General features: G+C 47.2%; 1 protein-coding gene across 1 annotated transcript; it reads left to right on the top strand.

The window, feature by feature from the left end:
• The first annotated feature begins 4,248 nt into the window (after positions 1 to 4,248).
• Positions 4,249 to 12,211, top strand: LOC8027749. The gene is made up of 3 exons (XM_042289268.1): positions 4,249 to 4,282; positions 6,402 to 6,644; positions 11,676 to 12,211. Exons 2-3 carry the CDS (start codon positions 6,426 to 6,428, stop codon positions 11,778 to 11,780), a joined length of 324 nt encoding a protein of 107 aa, XP_042145202.1. The 5' UTR covers positions 4,249 to 4,282; positions 6,402 to 6,425; the 3' UTR covers positions 11,781 to 12,211.
• The last annotated feature ends 2,683 nt before the right edge of the window (positions 12,212 to 14,894 follow it).

Genomic DNA, 14,894 nt, shown 5'->3' with positions numbered 1-14,894 from the left:
AGCACTTGCGCAGAGAAAGCGCTTTCGAAAATCAGGCACCCGCGCCCGTGCCTTTGCCGGCACTCAAAGCCAAATTTCGAGCTGAAGTGCACGTCCGCCATGTTGGTGGCGGCGAAAAACCAGCGACCGGCGGGGCGACGAGTACGTACATGCGCAAGAAGAGCGTAAAACAATACTATCCCTTGGCTCGCAGGTGTGGGCGAGGATCGATGACGGTGACCAGTATAGGCCTCGATTGTTGCCGACAACGCTACCAAATTTACAGACAGCAGAAGAATCTTGCCGCAACAAAGATGGCAGCGCACAGAGCGTTGCCAGACGTTCGAACAATTTCGCATAGGGTACTCGATTAACATACTGATTAATCACATAATTCTATAATCGCGAATAATTTTTTAAACGGTTAATCGGTAAAGTTCTGACAAACCAAAAGGAACTAAAAATTACACGCATTTACGCACCTCTATAAAAGGCAAAATTTAGGTGAAAGTTTGGCCTAACGCAAACTGTAGAGGCGGGATTTGTAACTCCAGACAGTGCAGAAGGTTAAATGTGCCCCGGTCACTTCAACGCCGTTCAAGTGTCCATTTAGAGCAGCTGAGACTAATGCGAACACTCAAAGGAGTTTGCTATTGACGAACCTTTTTGCCTCTGCGACTGAAGTAATTTCTGAGTGTGAGTGTCTTTTGACTCTTCTAAACTACACATCAAGGTTGATTTAAATACCGAAATTGTACATTGCGTCGTTTATCACGTGTTCAGTAAAAGCAAACAATTTTATTTTGAATAATAAAAATATGTATAGGAATGAACGAAACCGATTAATCAGGCGAAAAATTCTAAAAGACGTCCAGCCCTAGCTAAAAGTTTGAATCGACGCCCATGCAGTCTTAGTATTATGCCTACAGACAACTTTCTGTGACAATAGATTCAAATCCATAAGCGCCACTGAGCTCACGCACCTTGTGCATGTGCACCGATCAAACTTGTGCAAGGGCACTCTTCACTTCTGCATGCAAAAACAAGAAACAGGTAACAAAAATGTTTTTATTTGCTGTCTCGTAGATCGAAATTTAGTCTATGTCCATAGCAATTACACAATTGCTCGTCGGTATCTACGGTCCTCCATGTCAAAACAGACAGTCAAGTAACGAATGTTTTATCTCGTATTCCTAACGTTTTGTTTAAAGCATTCCGTAGCCGGACCTTATAGCTACAGGTTGTTGCTTTCAAACTGGACTCAATGTGCACCAGCTAATCTCGTCGACGTATCAAGCGGAACCGAGCTTTCCGCATTTCAGCCGCCCACATTTTCTTTATACTCCTTTCTCCCCTAAGCTGACAGTGCGGTGGAAGATAGGTGCTCGTTGGACCAATCGTACGTCTACCTTTCGTCACGTGATCATGCTCCCGTCCATACCTACGCACGGAGGAGGGAGGGGTCAAGTGATGAAAGGGAGGAGGTCAATTGGTCCGGCGATCGCGTAGGCCCCACTGTACTGTCAGCTCAGGGGGGAAACGCTGCGTAGTGTCTCTCCACAAAACAGGAATCACAGGTGAATTCTCAGGAAGAATGCGCGTTCTCCAGACGGCGGGTACCTCAACCCGCCACACCGCTACCTTCTCCCCTGCCATTTCCCCCAACACCTCCGCCTTCCCTCTCCTTTAGCGGACCCTTCTTTCTTCGTGAACAGGTTTCGGCGAGAGAGTTAGAATTGAGAGAAAGAAGGGAACGAGGCGCGGACCAGCGCGACCCACAACCATAACAAATCTGCCACACGTCATCGGCTGGTCTGCCAGCGTACGTACCTGCGGATTCGAAAAGGCTCGCTCTTCGAAGAGAAGTCATCTTTGAAACTACAACTTAGAAAGGCGTCGAGACTTTTCAAAATGCGTGAGTATTGACCTTTCCTATTTGAGAGCGTAGTATAAATCGAAAGCTGCGTGGCATCGTCTACGGTTTGAGAGAAAACATGCAGTCTTCTCGAAGGTTCGCACGCAGACGATGGCTCGTTAGGCCTAGCGGTCACCGTCTGCAAGGAATGGCCGTTCTTGAACGAAAAAAAAAAAAAAAAAGAAATCGAGTACTAGCCCTTGAATTTTTTTCTGACAGCTTCGGGACATTATTTTGCATGCGATTAATTTGGAATCTGCTTCGAATGTTTTGAAACTCGTCGAGATGAAACGCTTTAGACATCTTATAGGAGCAGGTTTCTCCAGGAAGCGTACCGATGCTTAAAGTCATAAATAGAATGGCTGACCCTGACACGGTGCGAGGGGGTCGAGATTTATGGTTTTTGTTTTTGTGGGAGTGGGCAGCGGCTGGTGAGGTGTGGCATAATTGGCGAGTGGACGTGATTGTTCGTAGCGCAATTAACGTCTGAACAAAACTCCGAACTGCTGCATTATGTCTGTAAAGTGATCAGCTTCAATGAACCACGTGAAGGTCTGCGAAGTAGTTTATGGATTCTAAAGGATTTGGGGATTCCGTATTGTTTGAGACATTTTCAAAATGTGTATTCAGAGCAAAATTATATTTATAATTTTTTTTTCTCCGGTCGACCAGGAGAGTTGCGTAAAACGAGGAATTCGTTGACACCATTAACGCGGAAGTGCAATCCTTGCGCATTCTGATCTTAGCATGCACCGGAATGCATGCAAATGCTGCCTCGAGGGCTCCGAGGCTAAGCTCCGGCCTACAGATCCCAAGGTGGCGGGTTCGAACTCCGACCGAAGTACCCTTAATCTGACGGAGATTTATCGCGGAAGAGATGCCGTGTATCCGAGATTTTGATTGCCCGTCAAAAGATCCCCAGGTGGTCGAAATTAATCCCCAGTCTTCCGCCGGGACGTGCCAGATGCCCATCATTGGTTTGGCACGCAAGACCTCAATTTTACAGGGATGTATTGCTGGCACGCACGCGTCGCTGCTAAGCTTGTCTAGGAGCAATACCATCAAGTAACAAATCAAATTAATAACATTGTCAATTTTAGGTCTGAAATAGATACTCTTAACACGCTGCACTGACCAATGATAGCTTGAGACGTGGACATATGTAGCCTTTGAAGCGAGAAGATAATAGCTTCCCCCTCAGTCGCATTCCGTTTCTACAGAATGGCTATACATTGTTGAACCAAGGTGAACGGGGCGGACACACCGTCCGTAATTACTCTGGCAACAATGACTGGTCCCGACTGCCGATACAAATCTGCGTCTCACTCGTAATTCGGTGTAACCTTCGGTGCCGGACGAAACAAACAATAGGCGTGGGCGCAAACTAATTGCGGTAAAAACAGCAGCGCCGCCCATATTGGCAACGGTCCACACAAACGCGGGTCCTGCTGTCACCATCAAGGGTTAAAGTGCTCACCAACGGCCAAGGGTTTAATCGATGAACGTTTTAAATCGCAGTGATTTATTTATTAATCGGTTCGGTTTGAGATGCAAATTCCCAGGATAAAGTAAAAATGCTGGCTTTACTACTTGAAACGAACGGATTAATATTAGCAGGATGCACTGTTGCATTTTACAGTAACAGTTTAGCGTACCCTATGATTGTGTCATCAAAGATGAATATAAGGCTTAATATAAAATCTTGAAATATTTCACCTTTAAAAATGATTGCCTTTTTTTTTTTTATGGCGGCACAGGGTTTTGTTTTAAATGAGCATGTACATTGCGTCATTGATTACATAGCAAGACAAAGCAAACGAAAAATATGTAGTTCTGACTTTTTCAGTTATTAGGCCTGAAGTCGAACGCAACCGACTAATTTATTTAAGGTTAACGATTAATTGGGCTAAAATTTTAATTGACGCCGAGCCCTAGTTGTAATAGACAACTATACTCGGGGTCGACTTTTATGTGCAATGTTTTCTCACTGCTCAGCGAGTCCCGCGCTTGCGCAAGCTTTGATAGTGTGAGAGCACTTGTGGAAATTATACTAGCCTTAGCAACGTCGCACGGACGAGTTGACGCCGCGTATAGACCTTTCCAATGTTTACAAGTCCACAGCTCAGCACGCGCGTGTGCGTCGCTTCGGAAAGCGAGCAAATCACGCGCGATACGCACGAACACTGGAAATGAAACCGGCCAGCAGCCCTTTTCTGGAAAGGTCTATATTTTATTGCATTTCCTAAATGCTTTAGAAGCAGCTTGCATCACACACGCTGCAAAGCTTGACGAGTAGCTATAAATATTTCGCTGTTTTTTTCAGGCTTTCTTCTGTTTATTTTTGCTTTTTTCACAGATAAGGCGACGGTCCTGATTGTTCTGAGTCTGGTGAGCATGTTTTTATTTTTTTTCTTTGGAGTTTTTGTCCAGACCTTTGAATTTAACATTGAACGAAGTATGGACAAGACACTAAATCCAAAATAAAACTGCTGTCAGACGGGCACATTAAAGGCCTTCAGAACGACTCCTTTAAAGAATCGGCGAATTAGCTCACGATGCTGCGCTTATCGGCGTGCGCTGGTTTGCGACCCTTTAAAGGAGTTTGTTCTGAAGGCATTTAACGTGCACGTCTGGTGTTAATTATAGTTTACCATTTTACTCGTTTTGTCAATCTTTATCTATCTGACGTAGTCTCCAGTGCATTAACTTTGTTTTGCGCTCTTTACGTTGCCCAAACGTCACCACAATCGGAGCTCCGAACAATACGCTAAGATATTATAGCTTGCCTCAAGCACACAGTTTCCCAAGGACAATGTGAGTTTGACTTCAAACGTATTGTATTAGCGCATGCAACATCACAGTCTAGACCCCACATCGCCATACCATCCTTCTGTTTCTGGGCAATATTTTATTCCTTAATCACTCTCCTCAAGACATGCTGATAGTTTACCTGTCTACCTTGTGCCTTCTCGAAACTCTGCACTGACTCATGGTACCTCGAGGGCAGCCAACGGCTAAACCTTGACACAAACTTTGCCGAGCCTTGCAGTGATGGAGGGGTTGATAACGTGTTCGTAGCCATCATCTGATAACAAAATGGACCTTTTACAGTAAGCTTCTGCGCATGCGTAAGCCCCCTCTCCTGGCATGGTTTCCCGCTGTCGCCATTTTTGCAGGACAAAGTGCCGGTCGACTAACATATTCGGCACCTACCTTTGCGCGTATTTCGTCTTTTTGGCCATTCTTGTTTGAGTATACGCTGCTATGGGTCATAAAAGGCAATGAGGATCAATACAACAGCATGATGCCAATGTATATTCTGGCGGGCGAAGGCATGTTCGGCTGCCCTACCATGGCCTCCAAGATTTCCGCGCGCTGGGGCTCGGAGGTTATTCAGTGGTGGTCTATTTAAATATTATTTACAAGAGAAGACTGCAGAGATCGGTGGTGAGCTACGAGCCCTGAGAACATGTCGCTAGCTCAACCAGAAACAGTGCGTGAGGTGTGGCCCGTGCTGAGGCCGCGCGTCTTGGCTATTGCAAAAATGAAGACGACGAAGTCCCATCGTAACAGAGGCCATGACCCTACATTTGTAGTTCGAAGACAACTCCACAGACGGCGCTCGTTACTGGAAAAAGGTCGATTGTAATGGAAACGCCATGATGTTAGCTTACGTGACCTCCCTTTTAGCCCGGCCAACAAACCGATCGGTCGTGCAGTGCATTGCGTCAATCACTAGGTAGCAAACGATCAACATGAAATAAACCAGCATATATGTACGATAAAGAAATTTATGCTGGCCTTATCACTGCTGTCGTGGCCGTCGACAGTATTAACAACATTTCCTGTGGTCCGCGGTTACCACCCGTGACTTTAGGGACGTTACATCATGGTGTTGATAAGGTAATTAATTTTTTTTTAATAACATGTGACAAGTGGCGTGCATGGAGTTAGTGTTACTAAATTGCATAACCCTAAAAGACTAATTCAGACATTTGCGTTTTTGTGTGAGCGACTGCATTATGACTTCTTGCGTACCACTAGACGCTCTGCGCGGAACTCGGTTGTTACAAAAAGCATTTTAAGCATTTTGTCATAAGCTCCCATAATGCCCTAGTTCCACGAAAGCGACAAACATAAACAACCGACACCGACAAGCTTCAAACGCGTACAGCAGACACGCGGAGGTACCCTTGGCAGGCTTGCAATCACTCGCGCTTACTTGACCAGTACCCTTGGGGACTGCAAGCTTGCCAAAAGTACCATCACGTACCTACATGCCGTATGCGTTCGAGGTTGAGCTAGGATTGTCGGTGTCAGTAGTTTGTCGCTTTAGTGGGATTGGGACATAACAGACCACAAATCAGTCGGTCGCAATCAAGCGCATGTAGATTTAATGCGCATACCAGAAGATGCGATTAAGAGCTTCGGCTAGGTGGCGCAGGCCGCCGCCCGATTCAAAGTGTTTAGCAGCGTCCATTCACCCATTTATTCCTTTCCACGACAGCTGGCCTGCTCAGCCCTGGCTGACATGATGCGCAAGAGCATCGTGTTCGACGTCAACACGCCAAAGGTCTTCTACTGCCCTCAGGAGAAGCCCCGCGCGCTCGATAAGATGATCGTCAAGGCACGGCCCGTCGAGAAGCTCTGCGAGTTTGAGGGCAAGGGCCTTCCCAAGGGCTACAAGTCGGACTGCTACAACGACGTGGATGAGACGGAGTACGCATGCGCGGAGAAGCAGCGCATCCTGGTACGTCTAATATCGCCTGCTGTCATTGCCCTTGAACAAAACAAAAAGAAAAGACCAGAAACAGACAAAAATATCCGTGTACGATGCAGGTTCATGGAGAGGAAAGTTTGGCCAGGTGAAGGAACGTGCGATCTGCCTGGAGATGAGCTGGTCCAGTTTGCTTATGTTTTGTTCTTATTCTTTTCTTAAGACTTTCCTAAAGTTGTGAATCAAGCAGCTTTTGAATGAGCCTGCCGATTTTTTTTTTTCTCCTGGTTCGTTTAAAGCAGGACTAGAAAACCAAGTTTTTCATTGGGAACAACTTAAATGATTCATTTCTTTTCATTTTGAGCGAGCATCCAGTGTTTTCTAAAAATAAACTTCAAGAAATTCATACGATTCTCCCCAGGACAATGTTTTCCGCAATATTTTTTTTTTTCACACAAGAATAGCAAGGGGAAATTGCATCACTGACTCCTAAATTTTCTATAGAGAATGCGCTGGTAGCACGCAGTTGATGTACCCGCTTCAAATAATATGACTTTATGGCAGTAGTAGAAGGTGTCACCACGACAGAACTCCAGTTTTTAAAGCATGCAATGTTTTGTTACTGTAATCGTCTCAACCTTCGGTGCAGAAAAAAAAAAGAATAAAAAGTAAAAAAAGGCATTCGAAAATACGTTTAGAAAGCGACAGATGCCGGAGGGTTGGTGAGCTGCCAAGTTGATTTCGCCTCCCCGTCCAGCAGCGTCGTGAGGTCTTCTCAAGGTCCACCCTTCCGCGTCGCGCGTGTCCACACGCTTCTCGCTCGAGCCGTGCCCCCGCGGTGCCGGGAATACTCGCATCCTAGCTCGACATGACCGTGACATCTTTAGTGAAAGCATTTCACACTGTCGACATACTTCATCTTACAAACATCTGTAAAGCCACATGGGGCACGAGCGCGCGGCTTTGTAAAGCGTGTAATGTGCACGAATGCTCGTACAACCAGAAGCAAGCCGTCCGACTGTCGGACGGCCGCAGCCAATGGCAGCACGGATGGCGCGAACGTCATGTAGTCACTTGAAGATCAGCCCGATCGGGAGGAGGAGGACCGGGGAAGCGGATGTAAGCGTTGCATCGAGGCAACGGACGCCAAGGAGTTTTCCCGCGTGCACAAAACGAGCCTGCTGATTTCGCGGATCCGTAGCAAGTCGGCAGCTTGGGACCGATCGAGGGCGTCGAGACCCGAATATACTGCCTGTCACCTTACGGTGGACAGCAGTGGACGCTACGAGCCATTCTAATGCCGTGCGAGTGTCACGTGACCTTTGGGAGAGACACAGCAATGCGAGGGGTGCGTAGTCACGTGATTTCTATACGCAGTGCGCGGTTCGCTGGGATTGCTCGTACGTAAGGTCCGCTGCGGTCCATCGTGATTAGGGAATTTTTAGCGAAAAATTACGTAAAATCTTCACAAACACGCACACTTGAATTAAATATAATTTGCATATTTTGCTTGTTTCAAAGTCAGAAAACCACGATCAAGCGGCATTAGGCTACAAGGCGAGAGAAGGAATAATATTTTTGGTTTCAAGGCTAGGTGGCGCAAGCTACCGCCCCTTATGAAGGGTATAGCCATTAACATTTATCTCTCCATTCGGTGGTAAAGCCTCCTTGTAGGGATACCGCAACTGGGCGGAGCCGAACTGAACGAGGCGTCGGAAGTACGTGTCTCAAATATTCGTGTGCGGCGAGCCGGAGCAGCCATTTCTCCGATGGTTCGTACTTTGGAACGGATAGCTTTGTCGCACATCTGTCTCGCGCTTCAAGCCCGACATACAAAAAGGTTTTCCGCAAAGTAAAAAAAAAGCCTTCTCGCCACCCTCCGATCTTTCCCTTTGCCACTGATATCTTGACGGCGGGGGAATCCTTTTGTTGCTGCACCCTGGGGCTGGATAAGCCCCAAGATGCAGCCCCAACAAAAGGAGTCCCCCTCCGTCAAGCTAGCAGTGAGAGAGGAAAAAATGAAAAGGGTGGCAAGAAAGACTTTTCTACCTTGCGAAAAAACGTTTTGTAGGTCGGCCTTTAACGTCTTCCACGAGTGCAGCGGACAGAAAGACAGTTAGCTTTAGGTCTTCCCACCAATCATTCCAACCAGGGCTCGGCGTTCTGACTTTCCCGCTCAGTCTTGTCTCCTCCTTACCCTCAGTTTCTCGGCGCACACCCAAGCCAACATCCCAAGCGCGTCCCCTCATTGGTTGAGGTTGGGGGTAAACAGAAGCACGTGGGTGCGTCTGGTGGGTAAACAAACTCGCGAGCTGCGCAAAGAGAAGACGAACTTGCACGCCATAAACGAAGCCATGTCCACGCTACTGAAAAGTAAGGTACTGTCGAGACCGGTTATAACGAAGTCGGTTATAACAAAATAGCGGCTACAGCGAAACGATCACGATATCCCATACCCGTTTGCACTTTTTCAATGCATTCTCGTCGTGCAAATTACAGGCGCGAGCTGGGGGTGAGAACTAGATTGAGTGCTTGTGTTGTAAATGTTCGTCGCCCCCCCCCCCCCCCCCCCCCCCCCGGGATGTGACGAACTGCGAGATTCAGTGATGTGATTGGCCTAAGCCGTTTTGGAGCACCTTTTGGAGCAGCCAAAACAGTGTTTTGGAGCAGCAAAACTGGCTTTTGGAGCAGCTATAACAGTGTTTTGGAGCAGCAAAAGTGGCTTTTGGAGCAGGTATTCTTAGAAAAAAAAAATAATTGTTTCAAGTGCTGGACAAACCAAGGACACTTTGCTCGCCGCAATAAACAAATTATAGTCCAGTTAGACCACCTGGGAGTCTCTAAACACGTAACTGAAATGCCAATGACATGACCCATTCTGCAATGCTTCAGTTAAATGATACGTATATATATATACTCGCTATAGGTAAATAAAAGCCAAATTGCACATATTAACATTTATTTGAAAATGACCAGCTCAGTATAAATAGCACAGCATTAGGTTGACTAGTGATAAAATAAATTAAAGCAGTCTCTAACTGATGAAACGCGTGACGTAACTACTGCAGTGCAATACGAAATTGTCGCACGATCGGAGATGGCCTGTTCAATCGAAACCATGCCACTCCGCTCCGTCGCCAACTGGTTCCCAAAATTGCATGCAAAATGTAACTGTCCAGCATACGACAAAAAATGAAAGCCGTTTACAGCTCCCTGTAACACCGAATTGGAGCGCAGCTCTTGAGGAGGAGGAGGGAAGTGTACTGAGGGTCACCTGTTCTCGGGGCAGGGGGGGGGGGGGGGGGGGGGGGGGGTCATGTGACCTCGGGGGGTCACGTGACCCCCCAGAAAAAATTTTCCGCTAGATTTAGCGGGGAATTTTTTCCGCTAAATCTAGCGGGGAAATGTTTCCGCTAGATTTAGCGGGGAAATTTTTCCGCTAGATTTAGCGGGGAATATTTTCCGCTAGATTTAGCGGGGTTTTTCCGCTAGATTTAGCGGAGAAATTTTTCCGCTAGATCTAGCGGGAAAATTTACCCATGATGCACCGCGCGGTTACGCCGACGCCGACGCCGCTCAAGCCGGAAACGGGCCCCTAAGAGCTGCGCTCTAAAAACAGTCCAGCAGCACGTGCTTGGCAGGCCGGCAGGCAAGGTACAAGCTAAACACACAGAAAAAAAAAGAAAATAACCTGAGCACATCGATGCAAGACATCACGAGCCAGGGTGAAAAAGTTCTTGGAGCGCTTCGTGCAACGACTGAACTCGAGACAAACAAGCGCGCTGAGCGGGTTCAGCCTGTAGACATTGCATTCTTTTCTTTGGATCACTTCCCTTCACCAACTTTCTTTAGCGGCAGATGTTTCACGCACCGGAGTCCCTTCCGAAAGAAAACCCGCCGAGAAAAACCTAGGTAATCAGTATTTCGACACAGAAGTCTTTGAGCTAAAAAGGGATTTTTTTTAGTAGCGTATTAAATAAGAACAGGAATGTTGATGAACATGCGGCGGTATTTAGTTTCATTTTAGAAAGCGGCATATCTGCAGCGACGTGGGGACGGCAACACCCGACGTCGCGCGACCACGGTGACTGGCAGGCAGGAACCAAATATAGTTTTCCCATGGCCGTTGCTTTCAGGAGCAAGTGCTTCAGCTCACTAAGGAACTCCCGCCGCGCAAAAACGTGGTTTCGTTTCATAGCATGACGACATGCCTGGTACACTAGCATGTTAGCGTCGGAGCACCGCACACGCCCGCGTCTATCGTTAAAAAAAAATAATAATAAAAAATTTTAAAAACGCGAGACGATGGGGACGCGGAACGAGACATGACGGGAAAACCGTGCAAGACCGGATGAACGATTGGTGAAGGGTACTTTGTGTCGGGCGGCCGCTTGCGCCACCTAGCTCACCGCGTGCTCGATTACGGTACTCAGTTTAGTTTCGGTATATAAAGGCGACAAAAATTGGTCCTTTGGCGCAGGCTTGGCGCAGATTACCCATATCTTGGCAAAATGTAGCAGGATGTAGCAGGGTTAGCCCCTTGGCGCAGTTTGGCGCAATTGGCGCAGCAATCACATCACTGGAGATTACTGGTTAATTCGTCAAAAAGTTTTAAAAAATACGCTACGTGTTTATTTTCGGAAAAAGAAACTAAGTCGTTGCATTGTAAGAGAAAAACATCCAGGCACCATTATAGCTACTAAATGAGCTACGCTTAGAGTATCGGCACTTCATTCCCCGACCTGCTAGTAGGCGCCGCCATCTTGGTGCTTTGTGCAGAGCAGACGCAACTGTCGATCGCCGGAATTAAAAAAATGGTCATCCTCAGCTTAAGATGCGGTGTTAACAAGCTCGGGTGATATAGCGTTTCCTCGATTTCAGATAAAGCTGCAGATAACTGGCCACCATGATTTTAAGCACCAAGATGGCTAAGTGACGTTAGTTTAAAGCGTAGCTTATTTAGTGGCTCTAGGTAGAACCAACGCGTTACGTACAGTACAAGTCTGCGGATCAGTAGAAGTGGCGAGCGCCGAAGTAAAGCTCGGTGCAATTTGATCCTTGCAGCTGAGAATCAACCCTCCGAATGAAACGGAGTCGACCACCACCGAGGCCACGACGACCACCAAGGCCCACAAGAAGTCCAAGAGCTTCAAGATCCCCAAGAACTGAGCAGCCACCAGCAGTGAACGGAGGAAACGTTACAGAGCCACAAACGCTTCAGAGGCAGCTATTTTGAACCGTTAAGTGTTTTTAGCGTTTCGTCTTAATATATATATATATGTATGTCTGTTCGATCGGGGGATTTTGGAACACGGGGGCACCTTCCACTGAGTAATCTCACACATTCCTACGTGAATCTATTTCAAATTTTGTGGTGTACTTTACGAGATGATAAACATTCAGGATGTTAGCATTTCAAAAAGCCGGCATAAACAGGGTGATGAGCACTGCCTTAGAAATAAAAACTTTTAGAACAATTTGTGTGGGACGGCTGAATGGAAAGGCCGAGTTGGAAGTTTATGGGACGGGCACCGTCGAGTGATCCGACGATTTGTTTTTAGCAAGGCGCGGCAATAAAGATAGAATGTTTATGTCGTTCAGTCATCTCTTATTTGTGCCTACACCGTGGCGATTTTCAATATATAGAGTCAATTGCAAATGGGGTGACATACATTAAAAAATCTACAACTTGCGAATTTGCTCTTTGGTTGATTGGGATGGATGGATGGATATAGCTACGGACCTTTTGAACAAGGCGCCAGCTTACCCCACCTAGCTATTGTTTTAGGGGCGAAGCTCCTTAGGCGCTAGCCATGTCCGTATGTCCGTCCGATGTCCAGCGTCGGGTGCTCGTGCTCACGAGCACGTGAGCACGTGCTCCCGTGCTCGTGTAGGGCAAAAAAAAAAAACGCATCTCCACGTGGTGAATGATGTTGATTGGGGCGAAGCTCTGGCGGTGCTTGTCTGCATAGACGGTGAGCCGCAGCATGCCGAGCCTTTCGTTCGTTTTCATCCATGTCAGAAAGAGAATGTGTGGTATGGAACGTGGTTATATACGCATTTGAGCATTTGACCGCAGCGTGACATGGATGAAAATGAACGAAAGGCTCGGCATGCTGCGGCTCAGCGTCTACGCAGACAAGCACCACCAGAGCATCGCCCCAATCAACATCATTCACCACGTGGAGATGCGGTTGTTTAATCTCAGCTGGTATACATACATATAGAAAGGTTAAGCTTTTTCATGGCGTCACTCTTCAAATTCTTAACGCTTACTCTTCCCCTAGTGACAGAAGAAGAAAGCGTCGTTTGATGCACCTTCAGAGCTCTCGGGTATACGCACTTCAACTAGCAAAACTTACAGCGCGTCCAAATATTGGGGAAGGTGTGCATTCGTGCCATCGGAGTGTCTCTATCAACAATGGCACGTTAAGATGCTGCACCACTGTTCTGAACGTAGTTGTATAGTAAATAAATTGTTGTAACAATTTATTTATTATTATTTATTATAGTCCTTCTTGTCGGTGGTACTAAATCAGTAGTGTTCCCAGAGCAGTCGTGGCCAAACAAAGTGCAAACAACGGAGCGGCGACCGAGTGATACTTATGGCCCCTCCAGAGCGGTGGTCGACAAGTTAAACAATTCAGTCTTTCGTCAGTACTAGGCGACAGTATCAGGCTCGCGCTCACTTAAGATGAATATCAAGGCTGGTGCTTACGCGTTCAAAGAAACCAAAACAATGGGACGACCGGAACACCTGCACAACCGTGACTCATGCGTTCTTTGCCCCACTGTGTACGGCCAACAGTTGTACCGGTGAATTCATCGCTGCTGTCGTTTTAGATCGTTCTGAACGCAACGGTCCAAAACAGGCTCCAGCAAAACACTGACACGTCAAAATGATAATTGCCCCCAAAATCCAAAATGATTAAAGGGATCCAAATCGACTTCGCAAACGAACGAAGACGATGCAAGTCTACAATGACTAACAAAGATATAACAGACCTTGTCTTACGCACACGGTTTTCGATGGCCACGGCTCACAACAAAATTGACCCGAAAATGAATAAAAGAAAGGCAGAAATTTTATAAAAGTTGAAATAGGGGAGGCACGCGAGTGGTTCGAGCAGAGCCTGGTGCGCGGAAGGGCGAGGGACCTTGTGTATAGCCAGAGGAAACTGGATCTGGCGGGAGGAGGGCAGCGGGTCTAGGGGCTCCACAAGTGGCACTTGCGGCCCGGGTTCATGGACATCTTGGCCGGACACTTGAAGGCGTCCTGGAACTCTCGACTGTTCTTTAGAGCGATGTTGACCCTGGTGACAAACCAAATCCGCTTAAGTTTGCAACCTCGAGTGTATTACAAGGACTCGATTCCGATGTCCAGCAAAAGCTCCTCCCACCTCTTTCCACTTTAGCAGAGCGAACGTTGGAGAGGAGGTCGCCTACTCTCCAGCGTTCGCTCAGCTAAACTGGAAAAGGGTGGGGGGATCTTCCACTTATTTCTTAGCCTGTCACTGACTATTGGCGACGTGCGCGATCGAAAGCGCCGCTGTGGTCGGCCTGTCACGATTGGCCGAATGCTGACTTTGACGTCAGCAAAGGATTTCTCGTCGACGGAGATAAGAGGAATCTAAGAACTTTAATTTTGACGGTGTTGGCAGCATTGTCTTGAGGGCGCAATGATTTCAAGTTTTCATCATGCTCATTACAAACACTACAAAACTTGTTCCCAAGGTAATGACGTCACGACAGCGAACCATAGGAGGGCGCCACCAAAACAACTCGCCGCTAATAGGGAGTACTTTCACTGGCGGCCATAGCTGATTCCGCGCGGCCCCGCACCATCAAGACTGCCGGTCGTAGCATCCTACAAAGTGCACTTAAATATGGTGGCCGGTCAATTCTCAAACCCATTAAATTTAGTATAATGTTCGTTTTGTGCTAAGGTGTACGTTCATCGTGCTGATCACCGCATTTATTGCCAGAACCGGATCACAGACTTGACTTTTAGGTTTAGACAAATACTTTCGGCTTCGTCATTCACCGAGTTCCTTCCCTGCGTAGATAGCGGTGACTGGCTCTACAGGTGCACTGCAGGAAAGCGTAGGTAAACAAACGAACCTTCCTTATAGTACACCATCTTCTTACACTCCGTTTCACACTAAATCCTACCGCAGTCAACGCTACGCTCTCTTGGCGCTGCTTGATTGGGTCCGGTGGATCGCAGCGTTTGGCTGCGGTAGGATTTAGTCTGGAAGGAAGTATCGTAGTTGTGCCCTGAAT

Source organism: Ixodes scapularis, unplaced genomic scaffold (assembly GCF_016920785.2).
Source record: "Ixodes scapularis isolate PalLabHiFi unplaced genomic scaffold, ASM1692078v2 PGA_scaffold12__126_contigs__length_90152505, whole genome shotgun sequence".
Taxonomy (NCBI): Eukaryota; Metazoa; Arthropoda; class Arachnida; order Ixodida; family Ixodidae; genus Ixodes; species Ixodes scapularis.
This window is presented reverse-complemented; position numbering and strand designations above follow the sequence as displayed.

Excerpts from the sequence above, each read along its gene's own strand:
- LOC8027749 (XM_042289268.1), top strand. The coding sequence starts at position 6,426 with ATGATGCGCAAGAGCATCGTGTTCGACGTCAACACGCCAAAGGTCTTC. Across the intron at positions 6,645-11,675 it reads CGGAGAAGCAGCGCATCCTG|CTGAGAATCAACCCTCCGAA; the intron begins GTACGTCTAATA and ends TGATCCTTGCAG.